The sequence below is a fragment of the Syngnathus scovelli genome, chromosome 20 (assembly GCF_024217435.2).
Source record: "Syngnathus scovelli strain Florida chromosome 20, RoL_Ssco_1.2, whole genome shotgun sequence".
NCBI lineage: Eukaryota > Metazoa > Chordata > Actinopteri > Syngnathiformes > Syngnathidae > Syngnathus > Syngnathus scovelli.
The window spans coordinates 6,176,708-6,194,075 of record NC_090866.1 but is presented as its reverse complement, the minus strand read 5'-3'; the positions used below and the strand labels follow the sequence as shown (position 1 = coordinate 6,194,075).

General features: G+C 40.8%; 2 protein-coding genes and 1 long non-coding RNA gene across 4 annotated transcripts; 2 read left to right on the top strand and 1 right to left on the bottom strand.

Annotated features, from left to right (window-relative positions):
• The first annotated feature begins 1,710 nt into the window (after positions 1 to 1,710).
• On the top strand, positions 1,711 to 4,497 carry LOC125990336 (cytosolic 5'-nucleotidase 1A). Of its 2 annotated transcripts, XM_049757400.2 has the most exons (6): positions 1,714 to 1,980; positions 2,112 to 2,279; positions 2,776 to 2,905; positions 2,972 to 3,094; positions 3,169 to 3,353; positions 3,456 to 4,497. In XM_049757400.2, the coding sequence occupies exons 1-6, from the start codon at positions 1,855 to 1,857 to the stop codon at positions 3,816 to 3,818; spliced, it is 1,095 nt and encodes a 364-aa protein (XP_049613357.1). In that variant the 5' UTR covers positions 1,714 to 1,854; the 3' UTR covers positions 3,819 to 4,497. The 2 variants fall into 2 exon arrangements, with proteins under 2 accessions (XP_068505333.1, XP_049613357.1); XM_068649232.1 differs by having other exon boundaries at positions 1,711 to 1,980; positions 2,776 to 3,094.
• Positions 4,498 to 4,859: 362 nt separating this feature from the next.
• LOC125990340 (uncharacterized) lies at positions 4,860 to 8,306 on the top strand. Its single transcript, XR_007488877.1, has 4 exons — positions 4,860 to 4,969; positions 5,078 to 5,114; positions 7,649 to 7,721; positions 7,799 to 8,306. It is a non-coding gene; the product is annotated as an uncharacterized lncRNA (long non-coding RNA).
• Positions 8,307 to 11,712: 3,406 nt separating this feature from the next.
• Positions 11,713 to 17,034, bottom strand: LOC125990339 (homeobox protein OTX2). The gene is made up of 4 exons (XM_049757405.2): positions 16,873 to 17,034; positions 13,883 to 13,987; positions 13,649 to 13,800; positions 11,713 to 12,832 (listed from the first exon to the last, which is right to left on the bottom strand). The coding sequence occupies exons 2-4, from the start codon at positions 13,977 to 13,979 to the stop codon at positions 12,200 to 12,202; spliced, it is 882 nt and encodes a 293-aa protein (XP_049613362.1). The 5' UTR covers positions 13,980 to 13,987; positions 16,873 to 17,034; the 3' UTR covers positions 11,713 to 12,199.
• Positions 17,035 to 17,368: the final 334 nt, after the last annotated feature.

The following is a 17,368-nucleotide window of genomic DNA, read 5'->3' as shown; positions in this document are numbered from 1 at the left end:
TCATGCCACCTTGCATGAAATTTATGAACATTTACAAAAGTGTTGTAATTTTTTGTTGTAATTTCTAATTGCATTTAATTGCAGGCTTAATTTTAGGAATTCCAATCCTTTGTCATTTCTGGAACGTAAACCTGGGAAGAAGCGCTACAGAGACCACACCGGCACACGAACGCCCTCTAGCGGTAACAAAAGGTACATATTCATTTGCAGTATATGTTGACAGTTACTGATTTTTGGTAGTCGTGATCAGTAAGATTAATGACACTTTTCAAATTATTACTATTAGGTAATGAAGATTAGTATTAAGTCTTAAAAGGAGATTGCTTTTTGTTCGCTCGAAATAAATGACAGCCCCAGCTTCACATATAGTGGAAGCAATGCGAGAAGACGAATCAAAACAAATAAAGGCCCAAATAGAGGCTGATTTGTTTTCTGTCGCACAGTTGACAGAAGCACTCAGGCCCAATCACTTAAAACTCTCTGCAGGCAATTCATTCACAGGCTTAAAGCTTGCCAATGCCAAAAAAAGTGTCGCTATCAGCAAAACACAGAGGACCACTTTAAAGTCTGACGCCTTATGAGAGGCAATAATAGGCGAGGAAAGCATTTCTATGCTGGTTTATTATAAATGTCATAGAGATTACGTAATATGAATACAGTATTAAATATGGTATGTACTAATAAATATGTACTATGTATATAGTGTGTATGCACATTATGTAAAGTAATTTAGAAGTCACTAGGTGCATCATTAACTCAAAACATTCATCCGTGAACCAACATAGTCCAAGCAAAACAAAAGTGTTCTGCAAGTGAGAATACAGTAAGCCGAATTGCAGCTCAAATGCGCAGAAAAATAAATATTGGTCCTCGTCAAATTGTGCCTTCATTCAGTTTGGTTACAAGCTGGGACCACGTGAACGCACCACTCCATTAATGACTTGACAGGCACGAGCGCATACCGAGAGATGCGATTGTAACATCAGCACCATCCTACCATGTAGCTCCCTGCAAAAAAAACAACCCCCTTCTCTAAACGCACCCAACCCCGTTATAAAAACACTATTGATGCACGACGTCACTGTGACCCGCGGTAAAGTTTCACGAGTCGCCCCCCACGCCCCCATCTCCACCCCCCGAACAGATCACCTGAGAACGAACGCTTACCGTCCACCGCCATCATGCTCCGTCCCGGACCCTACCAAGTGTGAGGGAGGGGAGGGGGTGTGTGATGGTCTTGTAGTTCATTCATGCGTGAGATGCATACGCACTGTGATATTGTGCAATATGACAAATGTGCTGCAGTAGTAATAAAGTAGAAATTGAGCGATTTCTATATAAGTGAAAAAATAATAGTTCGAAATTGCTAAAAATGCTAAGAACACACCCAAGAAGACAGAAAAACTCAGATGATGTCTAGAGTTAATCGTTTTAAAAAGGGGGGCACTGAATTGATTCATCTTAAATGCTTCCACGTACTCGTTTAATTTTTTGTTGATTTATTGAGTTTTCCGACTGTTTGGGTGGTCATTGAACGCACCTTGTGTCTTCGGCAGAACGCGAGTGAGAACTCGAAAAAAGAAAAGAAAACAAAAGGAACCGAGCTTCTAAAAATATGAAATTAACTAGCACAAAAGTGTGTTGTTTATTTTTTTTTATTAAAAATAAGCATGTACTGTCTGCCGCACGGCTAAGGTTTCCGCCTATTGCTCAATGCGTGCAACGACACGCCCATCCACTTTTGTTACGCTTCCGCAAACTTATTTTTTTACCCCTTTTTCTTTCTTCTCACAGTTGTCCCTGACTGACTTTTACTCAAAGCTCTTTGGCAAGACTATATTTTCCTTTTAGAAGATGAGTGATATAAAGATCAACGAGTCAAAACAAGTGGAAGATAACGCAGAGGAGAAAGAGGAGGAGAAAGACTGGGCGGCTGCCAAAGCGTTTTTTGAAAACCTCAAAACGAACAAACCGAGACCGGTAAATTTCTAGATGGAACGTTGACGTATTTGTTATATTAGAGTCTGTCAGTTCGAAAAAGTGAAATGACAGTTTTGTTTTTAAAGTTTTTATTTGTGCTTGTACTCATGCTACTATTTTGATTGCACCAGCCTAAACCCAAAAATGCTGTCACCATCGCCGTGTCCTCCCGAACCCTCTTCAACATGGTGGCGGAGAGGCTCATCTACGAAACGGAAGGAGTTGAAAGCTACGTTGCCTATCAGGTGGAACACGAGAATGAGCCTTTGAAGCCAGGAGCTGCTTTCCCATTTGTCAAGGTGAGCTGGCAGGCATTTGACAGCAAGCCTCTGCAGGGTAATGCATATTTGCAGGGTGTGGTGCTTGGAATGCTTCAGTTGGTCTCACAGCTCTATGTGCAGTACACAGGATCATCCCAATTGTAACCCGATCCACTTTGTGATGCTGATCGACTCATAAGTCGTGAATCACGTTGCCAGGCAGGCCATCAAGCCGAATAAATTCACCCGAGGGTTTCCAGGCATCTCAACCTGAAATTCAAGGTCCACCACTGACATCAAAATATGTTTACAATGAGGAAAGATGACTTTTTATGCAAAATAAGTGTCTATGCATCTTCAGGGGTGTTACTTTGACGATGGTGCACACTTTCGGTGACTTGATGTTCTCTTTCCAAAGCTCATTTTTGAAATATCTTCATTGCATAACATCAGGAAGTTGCATGTCGTATAGAGCAATCAGGGCTAACCCCCAGGTACCGTTTTTTTTTTTTTTTTTTTTTATGACAACGTGCAGGCTTTGATGACGGTCAACGCTCGGTTGAGAGCGCTCTACCCAGACGGCGAGGAGTTGTTCGACATTGTCCTCATGACTAACAACCACGCTCAAGTCGGAGTGCGCCTCATCAACAGCATCAATCACTACGGTACGCTGGCTTTTGGTTTCATGCAAAACTGCGCTGATCTACTAACAATTATGAACTTTTTTTCAGACTTGACCATTGAGAGATTTTGTATGACCGGAGGGAAAAGTCCAATAGGCTACCTGAAAGCTTACATGACCAATCTGTATCTCTCCAAGGATGCTGAGAAGGTCACAGAGGCCATTGACGAAGGTATGTGAAGATCATATTGTCCTTTTATATGCTGATTTATTTTACACATCTTTTTTTAAATGCTTCTGCTTCAGGCATCGCGGCGGCAACAATGTTCATGCCCGATACGGAGAACGACCTGTGCGACAATCAGCTGAGGGTGGCTTTCGATGGCGACGCCGTCCTCTTCTCGGATGAGTCGGAGATCATCGTTAAGCAAAGCGGCTTGGACAGCTTTTTTGAGCACGAGAAGAAATTTGAGAATAAACCACTTGCTCAGGTATCTGCTCGAGTCTAATATAATATTGGTTATATTAGTTGGACACTAATTGTACTCCTGGTTTGACATTGACGTCATGTCAATCAACTCAACACTTTTTAGGGTCCCTTGAAGTGCTTCCTGGAGGCTTTGGGGAAACTCCAAAGAAAATTCTACGCCAAAAATGAGCGTTTGGATTGCCCCATAAGAACCTTCCTCGTCACAGCCCGGAGCGCCGCCAGCTCAGGAGCTCGGGTGCTGAAGACCCTCCGCAGTTGGGGCCTGGAGATTGACGAGGCTCTTTTCCTGGCCGGAGCCCCTAAAGGGCCCCTGCTGCAAAAGATAAAACCGCACATCTACTTTGACGACCAGATGTTCCATATCGAGGGCGCTAAGGAACTGGGCACTATCTCAGCTCATGTCCCCTACGGGATCGGACAGAAGTACCACAAGGGTAAACTCATCGAGCAGCCAAAAAAGGAATGAAGCAGCTAATGTACCAAAGGTGACATGTTGAACTTATATTACACTGTTAAATGCTCATCAAAAGGATACTTTGTGTAATATCACGTTGTGATACATTTTTATACTTTGCTGGAGACTCAGTATGTTAAGGAATAGGGCTTTTATATTTTATAGTTTTTAATTGAAATAACTCTTGAAAGTATATTGCTGTGTATTTTATAGACAAGAGCTGCAACAGTCAACTTACACTGTGTCACTTATATTTGAGTCACGCTAAAAAAAGTCAACTTATTTTGTTACTTTTAGCTGCTGTTTTCATTTTGAATTGAGGCGCACAACAGTTAAAATGTTAAATTTTTTTGTAAATATCCATGGCAAGTCAAGTCAGAGGATAAGCGATAATGAACGGATGGAATGATGAAACAGATTTCGTCTGTTGCCGTTACTGCCTTAGCTGTATAAGCACACTCATAACTGTCAGTCAGACTCCGTGAGTTGTTTACACCTTTTCACTCGTCTAACAATTAATTAATAATGTTTTTTTTGTGTGTGTGTGCGTGTATGAGTTATTTCAAGAATAGGGCTCATGATATGATATCAAAACATTTAACAGTTACTTCCTTATGCACTTGGGTAGACTTTTGGGGCTGTATTTACTTTTTGTGTAATGTTTGAAATAAATGTCTCATTTACTCATTAATTTCATTATTTTATTTTGCTACTTACCCTATTTTTTTTTATATTTGGAAATCAGTGACGCCTATTGGCAGCTATATCTCTCCTGTACAGTAGGTGTCGCTGTGTACCACAAAACGATATCTGCCTACTAAAGTCGCCCCGAAGAAGATGTCCCTCATAATAACAGCCGGTGTACTCACCAAACTAAGACGAGTATTATGGGATAACCTGTGATTGACAGTGAAATATTCGTTATAAAGTAAGTTTCACGATAGTGTCTGTATACAAATTAATCGTTTAAAATCACGTGTTCATAGCAATTGTTTACTGGCGCATAGACTTCGAACGTTTTGCTACCAGATAAAAAATAAATACATGTTGAATGGTCCATTAGCGCCCTCTACTGGTAAAAGGCTCATAGAGCAGCTAGTAAAAGGTTACTTCCGCATGGGTGTTAACAAGCTGAAAAGCTTGAATAGTAAACTGTTTGAATAGTAAGTTCGGAGGTCTATATTTAGGCTGAAAGTGAAGCTTTAATAACATTTTATGACTAAGTGATGTCGTTCTAGAAGTAACAAGATATTGTCTTATCTTTTTCATAGGGGCTGTCAAAAATCAAAAGACAGGGACAAGATACAGGTATGTGTTTCAAACAAGAAATAAGTCAGTGAACTTTTATCAAAATTTAGCAATAATTAAGGTTAAATATCTTGTTCCGTGTTTTATTATGATATTTGTCCGTTTGTCACACTTTTTTTTTTTTTTACTTTGCTTTGATATACTTTACCGTGATGCTCATTATATAGTAGATGGATAGATTTAAGATTTAACCACAAGAGGGCGCTCCTGCTGTACTACAGTAGGAGTCTTGGAGAGACGGGCAGTAGAGAACGGGGTTTTATTTCCATGTCTTGGGTTGTATAGCTTTGTTTAGAGCCACATATTAGTTTGACCTTGCCAAGAACGATGCGTGGAAATGCCTTATTGGCGCCGCAAAATTTATGTGGACTTATTAAACATGTTAAACATTGACAACAAATATTTATCAACTAAAATAGCATGAATCGTCGGATATGAAAACTCATCAGCCTGCTACTGTAAATAGCTCCAAGTATGAGTGGAAAGCTTCCAAACGCATCAGGACTCATATGATGCCCCCCCCCCCAAAAAAAAAAAAAAAAAAAAACACTTCCACAGGGGTCTTGTTGTCTCTACTCTTTTCTGCACCAACTTCTCTTTTCATCAGCGCACGCGTGTATGTGACGACTACGTGCGTGTTTGCGCTCCATCCCGACCGTCCGGATTAGTGACGTCGGCGTCAGCGCTCACCCTCGCCGCTCTGATAAGAGCGCAAATGCCGAAGCCTTCCTGCCTGCCTGCCGCTCCTCCGCTCCCCGTGCTCAATTTCAGATAGCGCTAATGGAATCTGTCCTGCACGATTGTAATGCAAGCGAGACTCATTCTCCACGGAGCTTGGAGCTGTCATCTTGGCGTGTGCGTGTTTTGTAACGGGTGGGGGGGTTCGAGAAGGCGACGATGATGATGACGTGCGTGTGTGTGCGCGTGCGTGTAAATATATACAGTACATGACAGGCTCCTTCCTTCCTTCTCTGTTGTGTAACCCTCAGTAGGCCTACTACACGTGAGCCATCATGACCTTGTGTTTTGGAGTGAACTTCCCGATCCATCTTCAATTTAATACAACAACGATGAAGCCAGATTGGGGGAGAACGCAATTGGTCAAGTCGTGGTCCAGGGCATTCAGTTCGGTCTGGCCTCATCAAAGCACTCTGCACCAATCTGAGGTCATTGGCAGGACTACAGGGATTATGACAGCATCTTTTAATCTGGGACAGATTGTTGCATTTGTCTGCACTTAAAATTGTCTACCCCAAAAAAAAAAAAACAGCTGGAGCTGATTAGACTTCTAAATAAAAATGAATAAAGTGCAACCTAAATCTCCCAGCAAGGGCTTTTTGCGGCCCGAGAACCCATTACTGCTACACGACCTCCCCAGGGAAGAGTTTAGTGTCAGCAGAAGCTCCTTGTGGGGGCCACTCCATTTTAAATTGACTGATTAATAACAATGAATGCAAAATACATTTACATTATTTTAAAAATCTTAACGGTAACTAAAGTGTAAAAATAAGTTAATCACCGTTCAGACGAGAAATTAGAAACAGAATACCTTAAACTCTAATAATGAATGTTAAATTAGTCCCACTCATTATACATAATGGTGTTTTGACTGTTTTTTTTGCAGCTTTTGAAGAAATTGTTTATGCTTGAAAAATCCGCCAGACAAGTCCTTGAACGCAACATCAAGCAAATGCGCATGCAAAGACGGAAAGATCATATGCTTAATCACGACTGGAGTTTTCCCAGGAAAATCTTGAGTGGATTAAATTCTCGGAACTGAAAATTAGACAAGTGCAGAGTTCATTGCCTAGACAGAAGGCGGAGGAACGAGACAAATAGTTATCTACCAGACAGTAAGAATCAGAAGCTGCAGAGTGTGATACTGATGAGGATGAAAAGACGCCATGTGGTGAGGAAGACGGACCGATAAAGACAACGGCAAGGCGGGGGCCCTGGCAAATTGGCAAAGTCAGGGGTATGTCTCCACTTTGCATTTCATTTACATGGCTGGCCCTATCGACCAATCGGATTGGGAGCGCAGCCCGTGGCTTAGGCAGGCGAATAAAGACTCCAAATGCCTTCACTGCTCTCATCCCCGCTCGCTTATAATACCCTGCCTGCCTCTCTTTTCTCTCTCCCCACCGTAATACCCTCGCTTGGTCTTTCTGCAAGTGAACCCTGTCCGCTGTGATAGTAGGATGAGGTTGATTGGAAGAAGTGCAAGGGGGGACTTTTATTGCAGCTGCCACCATTGAAAAATATTATAATTGCGAACTCATAGACAGAAAGAGCATGCACACATATTCAGTAAGTTCAGAATTCGATTTACAGTGGTGTTTCGCTCTGACATAACCCAAATTAGTACTTAAACGACCCTTAACACTAATCATAATTACAGTGGATATTCATGACTATTTTTGTAAAATGTTTTTACTACTTACTACTACTCACTAACACTAATAAATAGAATGTCAAGAATTAAGAGGTTTGTTCATCATGATTTAATGCTTCAATTCTTTGTGCTTTGCCTTCAGCTATGCCTTGGCCACTAGGGGTCAGTATGATACTGTTCTGCTGACAGACGAAGAAGAGTGTCACACAACTATTGTAAGTACTTGGTAATTTCATTTTATTTATTTTTATTTTTATACAACTAAAATCTCCATATATCTTGTGTCATGTAGTGCCATCAGGATAAAGCAGACTTCAGGGAACACCATTTATGCTAATTAATTAAGAAAGCATCTGATTAATGAGAGGTAAGTGCTGCTAATTACACACTCAACACATTAATCAAAGTTGATATCCAACCACAGTCGTTGTTTTAATTATTATTGATGCACGCACTTGAATTCATTTGACTAATGAATCATTGACAGACGTAGCACACCCAGCGGATGACCTCGGGCGTTTTCTCACAAGAGACTTGTCGCCACTTACCACGCACACGCAACCACGTGCTCACATCTCAAGGGTATAATTTTGCGCCGTGTTACATGCGTGTTAAAAGGGGCTGCGGTCTGTCACAGCAGGGAAGAAGAGTCATGTCAAGATGATGAAGTGGGATTGTTGTCGAGAAATGAAGAACAAAGTAGTTCTTATGTGGCCCACGGGTCAACAAAGTTGTTGCAACAACCATTTTGAACGAGTGAAGTAATTTGACGTTGTAATCAAAATCATTGTTACACTGAATTGATCATCATTGTCCTTCTTTTCTTTGCCTGACACACAGTTAAGTCACACCGTTGCCGTTAATCATCAATAACAATACCTTACTTGTCAGGGAGGAGTGTTTACAATGGGACGTAATGCAATACAGGTGTGTCATGAAATATTCCGGGGCTGCGGTTACAAGGTTTGTCAGTGATCAGCCCATGCTAACAAATGCTAGCAAAGCATGTTGAGAAATATTAGCGATGCTATTAGCGAGGAGTGAAGCCTGTCCGCTTTGCGCGCGCGTGTCTGCGGGTGCGCGTCCATATTTGTGTTTGTATACCTCTATTGTGACGCGTGTAATCCACATGCTCTCTAATCCCAGAGCAGGTGGCCCTGCGTGTGGCGGCTGCGGGGGTTGCGTCGCGGGGCACACGCTCACGAGATTGAGCCACATCCACACAACAAAGCTCTGTGTTGTCTGCACACACGTCGCTCCCTTAAGACCGGTGTGTACCGAGCGACGCGACTAAACAGGTGTTTCGTCAATTAAAAAAAATGGCCGCCTTGCTGTGCCTCTTCCAATCAATCTAATTGGTAATGGGAAAGTGGCGATAAACAGTTTAAAGGTTGTTTTGCACACAGATAGAATACATCGTATTTAGTAATCAAATTCCTAATATTTTCTCAAATTTACTTAACGCTGCAATCAATTTAGCATTGGAAAAAAATAAAAATAAAAGGACTGGACCGAGGCTAACAAGTCACTTCGTTAACATCTGTTTGGCACACCCATCTCGTGGATGTGATTTTGAGGATTAAATTGATGTTGTCTGTTTCTCGCCATCTCCCTGTCGCTCTTTGATAAAGAGATTTATGATGGGCACCCGCTAATGGTCACTCGTTAAAAGGGCGGGAGTGTTTTATTGGCGGAACATTCGTAAATCCGTTCCGTTATGGCTAAATGGATAGAAAGAACCATTAAGTAGGCATTATATAGTATTTATTTTTTTTACATATTCTGGATTTTTCTTGAAACCCGGAATCGGATTTGTGTATGTTTTAGCATTAATATATTAGCGCCTAACTTCATTGTGTGTTAATGATAAAAAAAATAATCTGTGTGATTATTCCTACAGATATGTGAGTGGCATTTTTGGGAGTAGACTAATGTATACACAAATATAGTTCTTACTATCCAGTAAATTGCAAATTGAATCCCCGACGGCCGTTTTGTCTCGTGAATTTCTGCAACGGACCGTCTCACTCCGGCACACAAGCGCCATTGTCTGGCACATTCAAATGAGATTCCACGAGTGGAGCAGCAGTGTTGTTGTCGTCGTCGTCATCATCGCGGATGAATTATGTATGCGCTGCCGTGTTGATGTGTGATAGAATGTAGGACACATACTTATGCATAACAATAGTCTACAGTTGTGTTCTCACCAACAAAATTGGCCGCTTAGCTCCCACGTTCGCTTTTTAATGCCATTGCTGCTCCTCGCCTTTGACAGTTGCTCAGTTGCCCCGGTCTACTTTCACTCCTTTCTTTTGTTTCTGCAACAAAAAAAAAACAAAGTCACACAGCTGATCTCATAATTATACAAGTCTATATCAACCCCCCCCCCCTTGCTCCCTTTGTCCGTCCCAATGGGACTTTTATTCAAGAATTGTCCGTTTTAAACGTTTCTTGATGTGTGGCGTCGCGCCTTTCCTCGCTCCCAGACGCTAATTGACCTTTCACTTATGAGACATGTTAAGTGGTCTTTCTATAGGATCACCGCTTGAATAAAAAGAATGAGCACAAACCTGCTTGAAATATAGCGGGAGCATTTAGTTAAATTACGAGAAATTCATTTTATAGGAGCATAATGGTATTTTACAAAAAAATGTCTATACAAATATAATAAAAACGTTTAATGGATTTTTTGTGTCTTTATGACGTTTCTTGTAATTTGTGCAATTTTATTTTCAATAACAGCCATATCTAAAACAATTCACACGATTTTGGTGAACAACTTTTTTTGTTGTTTTTAACACCCTGCAAATTTTGACCGTATATGTCAAACAGTCGAGTGTCGGTGACCTTCGACACTGTCGGGAATCCGGTGTGGAATTCCCAGACCCGCGGTCAAGTGGATCCGCTTGGGAAAGCCTGGCCTCAGGAACAAAAGCAAAAAAAAAAAGCGCGGCAGCCAAAAGAAGCTTCCGAGGCTTGCTCTTCTACTTGATTGTTTGCCATGCTCACAAGCGAGCGGGGGATTAATGAAGCGCGTCTGGTGGCTCCATATGGCCCCTCTGGTGGCGCTTGTGCTTAATTAAAAGCCAATGTATACTCGAGGGTCCAAGGGGGGGCTCCCCTCATGTCCGGCTCGATGAGGACCACTCCTGACTTTCTGCTCTCCGCTGCCATTTTGTCTTCGCAACCTGTTGAAATCGATTCAGGATGCCGTACTTCGATGTCTCCATCGGGTTCAGTGACGGCTGGCGACGTTTTAAACAATGATGTAGTCTTTCTATGATTTTTTTTCCCGTCTTTTCAGTTTGGCCCTAAAAATGTTCGAAGAGTTTTGTTTGCAGTGATGCGTTTTGATACAAACGTCGTTTGAGACTGACTCATCTTTCTGTATCATTGGCTGCTAATTGGAGGTCAAACGGGCAACAAAGCAGTCCTCTCGTCCTAATTAGAGTGATAGCGCCATGCCGCTCCTCGCCTATAATCCGCACGTAGACAGCTCCAACCAAAAAAAAAATCTTAATCCCTGCAGCAGATGGAAGTGATTTTATCGATTAATCAGATCTTGGGTTGAATTGGAGGTGCTGGTACTGTACTTCAGTGTCTATTATTAATGTGTGTGAGCTGTAAAGTGCATAGGTGGACTTTTACATCTTTTTTTTCACCATTTTACAACTTTATTGAACTTTTTACAGTTCTCATACTATTATGACTTTTCTCAATCGGTCAACTTTTTTTTTCATAACATTATGGCTTTTCTTCCATATCCTGATGACGTCTCATACAATGTGACAGTTCTAGTATCATATTATTACCTTTTTTTTTCTTGTGTTATGACTTTAATCTTGACTTTTTTTCTCCAGATTTTGCACCATTCTTGTAATTGTCTATCACTCTCCTAACATTCATTGAAACTTTTATCCTGTATTTTTTTTTTTTTTTAATTCTTGCAATTCTAGGATTTTATTCCCATAACTATGACTTTTTCTAACATCATGCCTTGTAAAATTCTGACTTGTCTTCTGACTGTTGATGTCATCTTAACTTTATTCTCATAATGTCTTTTGTCCGGTAATTGTCTGACTGGTAACTGATTTTTTTATTTATATACACAGATGACTTATTTTCCCCTATCTTTGCAATATGTCTTTTCTCATAAATGTGCAATGCAATAGAGGTCACAAACAAAGCAAATACAGCACATATATGTACACATGCAACTTGGCTCATGTTTATTTATTTATTTTTATTACTGAGGGTGTGTCTGTCCTTTTAAATACAGCTTGACCTGCATAGTCCCCTTTTTAACTATAATAATTTGTCATTAAACAGCTGCTTGAAAAAAAATAGCAAAAAAAGGAGTAGATGATTTCAGAATAACATTGAAAAAAACAAAACTGGGTGAAGACAGGGGAAAGTTTTGATTGTCTTTCGTTTTAAACACATTTGTCATAAATTAAGTAGTGCATCCATCAGAGGTCTCGCACACACCAACTTTGATAATTTTGGGGGACTCATAATGAGCTTATTAAAACTTTTCCCCCTCCCAGAAAAAGTCGCACCCTTAATTTGGGGAAATGTTCCATGTCCTTGATCAAAGTTGGGAGTGTGACTGCTCAGGCGAAAAGAAGCCGCAGTCCTGCTTTGTCCACCAGAGGTAGAAGAGGAGTCCCCCCTCCGCGGCGTGGAAGTCGGATCACAAAACCTGGAACTTCCACGCCGCTTGCTGCTCTTTATAATCCAAACAATCCGCGTTGAAGTTGAGCTTCCATGTGGACGAAGCCGTCTGGTCTTTATAGTCCAGGCAGTCCGCGGTGCCTCCGTAGCCGTACGCCGATGAGGAGAGCGACGACGCCGGGCTCAGATGGTTGGACACCCCACTGCCGCTTCCACCGCTCATTGGGCTCATAGCCGAGCTCAGCTGATGGTGGTGGTGCATCGGCGAGAGATACGAGCCGCAGTCCATGCCGGGGAAAAAGGACGACGAGCCCGTGTAGCCCTGGTTGTAGGCCGACGTAGCTTGCGTGTACGTCACCGGATAGGAGCGCTGCATGCAGGAGGACGCCGAGGAAGTGCACATGGGGTCGGATAGAGGCGAAATGGAAGCCGGGCTCCAGATGGACACCGGCGCTGCTGCGCTGCTTACGACCGGCAGAGAGGCGTTGGAGGGCGGCGTAAACTGGCCACTCGCCCCGCTGTCCGAGCTGGCCTCCCGCACCGGGGAGGCCTTCTTTTTCACTGGCTTGGTGCTGGACGCTTTGCTCGGTGCTCCACTTTGTGTCTGCTGGGCCTGCTGCCGGTGCTTGGCCCTTCGGTTTTTGAACCATACCTGGAGGGGATAAACCATCATTATCATGTAACAAAACTCTACTAAAACTATTATACTTGTCACAATTAATATTTCAAAGCCATTTACTTTCCCAAATATTAAAACTTTATATGCTAAAACACCTCAATCTAGAACAATATTCAACCCACAAATGCTTATTTACAAATAAACACATTAGTTGCATTATTTTTACACACATGCAAGAATTTTACCACCAATTAAATCTATTTAAATGCCTGCATATATGCAGAAACCATCCTACATTAAACCCTAAAAATAACTTTTACTCGAAATACTCATATATTTTTCATACATTTATAAATACATATAATTTAAAACTCTGTATGTGAGGAAACAGTTGTAACCAATCATGCATGTATTTAATACAACAAAATGCATTAGATGATGATAATAAAACATTTTGCAGGATGATTTTTTTTTCCCACTCATATTTACCATTTCTCCAAACTGAACCATTTTAAATCGATGCAAGTGTCACATTGGTGGATCTCACTAAATTAAACTATCATTAAATTATTTGAGTGAGTGAAGTAATTAAACAAAAAAGAAATCTAACGTTTTTGAGAAGCCCAAATTCTACCATCTCACAAATGTAGTATATTCCACAAGAAACAATTACAATTATTTATTTTATGCATTTATTTGGGATATGAGTGAGGGAATTGCCTTCTCTGTCATATCGCCTTGAGTGTAATTGACTTGTTTAAATGAAACGAACAATGCAGCCCATCATTAATGTTTTTTTATTTTATTTTTTCCTACTGTTTTTTTATTTTATTTTTTTATCGGTCTCACCTGCACTCTGGATTCAGGCAGGTTGATCTTGAGGGCTACTTCTTCCCTCATGAAGATGTCCGGGTAGCGGGTCTTGATGAACAGATTCTCCAGTACGTCCAGCTGGGCCCTGGTGAAGGTAGTCCTTTCCCGTCGCTGCTTCCGAGGTGTGCCTGTATGCAAATATAATTAAACATATATGATTAAAACTACCACATTTTGGTTCACGAAATTAATGCAATATTTAGTATTTACCTTGGTATCCCACGGAAGGGTGCAGCAAATCCACCCCAGGGGCGGACAAACTGAGTCCGTTCACCGTGTAAGGGGGCTGCTTCAAGTAGGACATCATGATGATGGCTGGTAAGAAAAAAAAAATACAACAAACTTCCAAAATAAAATTTGAAAAAAAAAAGTTTAATCCTGCTCTTTTCGTTCCAAGATAATGATTGAAGTGCAGCAAAAGAAGTGAGGGTCCCAAACGTGTGCAGGGTCTCTTAAACCCTTAGGTCCCCTCCCCTTGCCTCTCCCCCTCCCTCTCAGCTGTCTGTCTGTCCCCACAAAACACACTCCTCTCTTAAAAACAAAACATTGTCGTTAAAAAAAAGCACCCCCACTTCCCTCGCCCCCCCCCCCCCCCCCCCATCCCCGCCCCTCCTCATCAAGCATTACCATATATACCCACCCACAGGTTAGGCCGCAACTAAATGGACAGCTGATTGGGGGGCCATTTGCCGGGACAAAGCCCACTGTTGACGATAAGTAACGCTGATAACAATAAGAAGTTGCAAACAAAAGCTGCGAACTGAGCTACGCCATTCAGATACAATGAAGACGCCCCCGCCCCCCTCCTTCACAGTGCGCAGCGCGCCCCCACCAATCCCTCCAATTTTTTTTTATTTGTTTGCATTAAAAGGTCCGTACATGTCAATGCGGCCCCATTACAATACGAAGGACAACTTTGGGAGGCAGTAAGAAAGAAGCTGGGCTAATTCTGACATCATATCGACAGTGCAAGCAAACACATGCACTCGCCTCCTCCTCACTTTGAACGACCCCGCCCCCCAGACTCATCTACTAATGAATTGCTCCCGGTAATTAGATTTGGAAGGTGAGACTATCGCAAAGTGTTGATTAGGAGCCAGCACTTAATCTTAATCTAAATAAACAAGGAGATTGACACTTTTGAGCGGGTTTAAAACGTGCACAATGCACCGTGGAAGAGCTTCTTCTTCATCGTATTTACAAGAGAAAGTCCCTTTAGGTAGGATCATTAAATAATAATAATAACTGAAATTGATTACGTAATCCACATGCTGTGATTTTTTTAAGATTCACAGCCATGAAAATCCGACTCTGTAATTATTATAAATTGTACTATTAAACCTGCAATACTTGCCATGTATGCATACTACACGCACACACACACACGCACACACACGTTTGTTGTCAAGTAGATTTGACAAATGAGCCACATGGGGGCATAAAGGGGCATTCAAGTGCAATAATCAAATATAGAATGCCAAGGATCATAGCCTGAGAGTGACTACTATAAAACAAAATGTACAGTTGGTAGACCACGATTTACAAGTCTAACAATCATGTTTTTATTTTTTTGTCATTTGTATTTATATTTATTTTAATTTAATTTTTATTATGATAGTATTTAAAGGTAACATATAATACAAATTAAAAGAATTATATTTGATGTATAGTTTGACTTGCATAACACACACTGCATACGCACAGTATAATTTTTTTCGGTCCTTTTTTTAATAGAGCCAATAACGGACGTTGCAATCTGTCACTTTTTAGGAGTGTGCCCCCACCCAGACTGCTGCCCCCTCCTACTCCCACCAAACCACCAGTTGCTCGACGTCCGTTCAATATTAATCATCATAAATACCGGTCTTTAATTATTATTGGCTTTCTACAAGGAGAGATGATTTTTTTTTTTTTTTTAATGAGTTAATCTGGGTGGCACGCGTTGGCCTGATTAGGGGGACGCTGTGCAGTGGGGGTGGGGCTTCTATATGTATACTACAAAAATGTCAACAAAAGTCTGCTAGAACAGCTGAAGTTTATTTTGGGTTCATCAGTGGAACTTTAAATTACTGCAATGTGTGTTGACCACTTTTTGAATTTGTACATGACTTAATTGTAAACACAGACACATCCTCTGTTATGGGAGGGTGTGCACATTTGTGCAACCACATTTCCGTATGTTTTTATTCTGAGATTTACAGGTTATAAATCATAATCAAGTTTTGAAATGATTTTCATCATAAGAAACATTTCAAGAGGGGTTATGTTATGTTATATTCTCTGAATATACTTGGACATACGTATATATATATATATATATATATCACAAGTAGTCAGCCTTCCTAATTTTTGCATCAGCACACCCATGCAAGACAAAGAGTGGCATTGTGTTGATCACACCAGCTGACTACCAGACACGCACGAACACACACACCCAAACACCCCCCCCCCCCGTAAAAAAAAACCCTCAATATGCACCATAATAACTGACACATGCACCATTTTTGTTATTATTATTGAAAGTACAATTTTTTTTTCTTATTGTTAGTCTATAGCTGCTTTCTGTACTCCTGTACAATTTGATTTTGATCACCTTGAATTGAACTCTAGATTTATTTCTTTTGAAAAAATAGTCCTTTATTTCATTTCATTTATCAATAAATTAAATGTCATCCAAAGTTGTTACAAAATAGCTACTTCCAAATATAATTAAATGTGACTATTTTTTGTACTAAATTGATATTATTTAAAACATCATCTAATTCTTTGCTATGTTTTATAGCCCTTTTCAATTATTTAAAGTATATCTTTCTTCCATCATTAAAATAACCTACAATATATATATATATGCTTAGTATTTTTTAAAGTACTAATTTCCTAAACTTGTATTCATTTCCGCCCCTCTAACTGATTTTATCACTATAATTAAGCCTTATTAGTGTTTTCCGTCGTATATACGTGGGAGACATCCTGATGCACACATTCAAGTGGTTTTATCACGACTTGTGTTCTATTAAACGCTTGAATGCCTCTTTGCCTGGAGGGGCGTTGACACAGCAAAGTTTCCTTAGCCCCCCCGCCCAAAAAAGAAAACGCCTCCTCAATTAACTCCCTCCTCCCGCCCTCCTCCTCTCCCCCCACCCTCCCCTTCCTTGGGGACTGCTCAATTCAAATACAGCAAAATCAACTTTTCCACTTACTTCAATGGTGGTGCGTTCAAGGGCCTCACTTCTCGCTGCTCAATTCCAGTTGTGAAGTGGATGACACTCAGTGATGATATGCACTATTTATGCACAAAAATAGAGAGAGGGAGAGAGAGCAAGAGAGGGAAAAAGACAGACTTTTAGGAGCCAATGGAAAGGAGAGAACAGGACACTATAATTTGGTCACATGCTACAATGCTGACTTTTCTTCTGTACTGTTATTTTTTGTTATATATTTTTATATAATAATCATTGCCATTCATACTTTTTTTTATCAGATTTTAATGCCCTTCCCTTCCCTCCTTCTTATCAATGAGGGGAATCCCACAAGGGGGCGCAATTCCACTTACAAGTACTAATGATTACAAAATAAACTATTTAGTATAGCAATTTTATAATGCACATGACGCTCCTTCTTGACAGGGAAAGAGGCACATCATTAATGCCAGCAAAAAAATATAATTCATCTAGTTTCCTTTCCAAAAACAGCCTT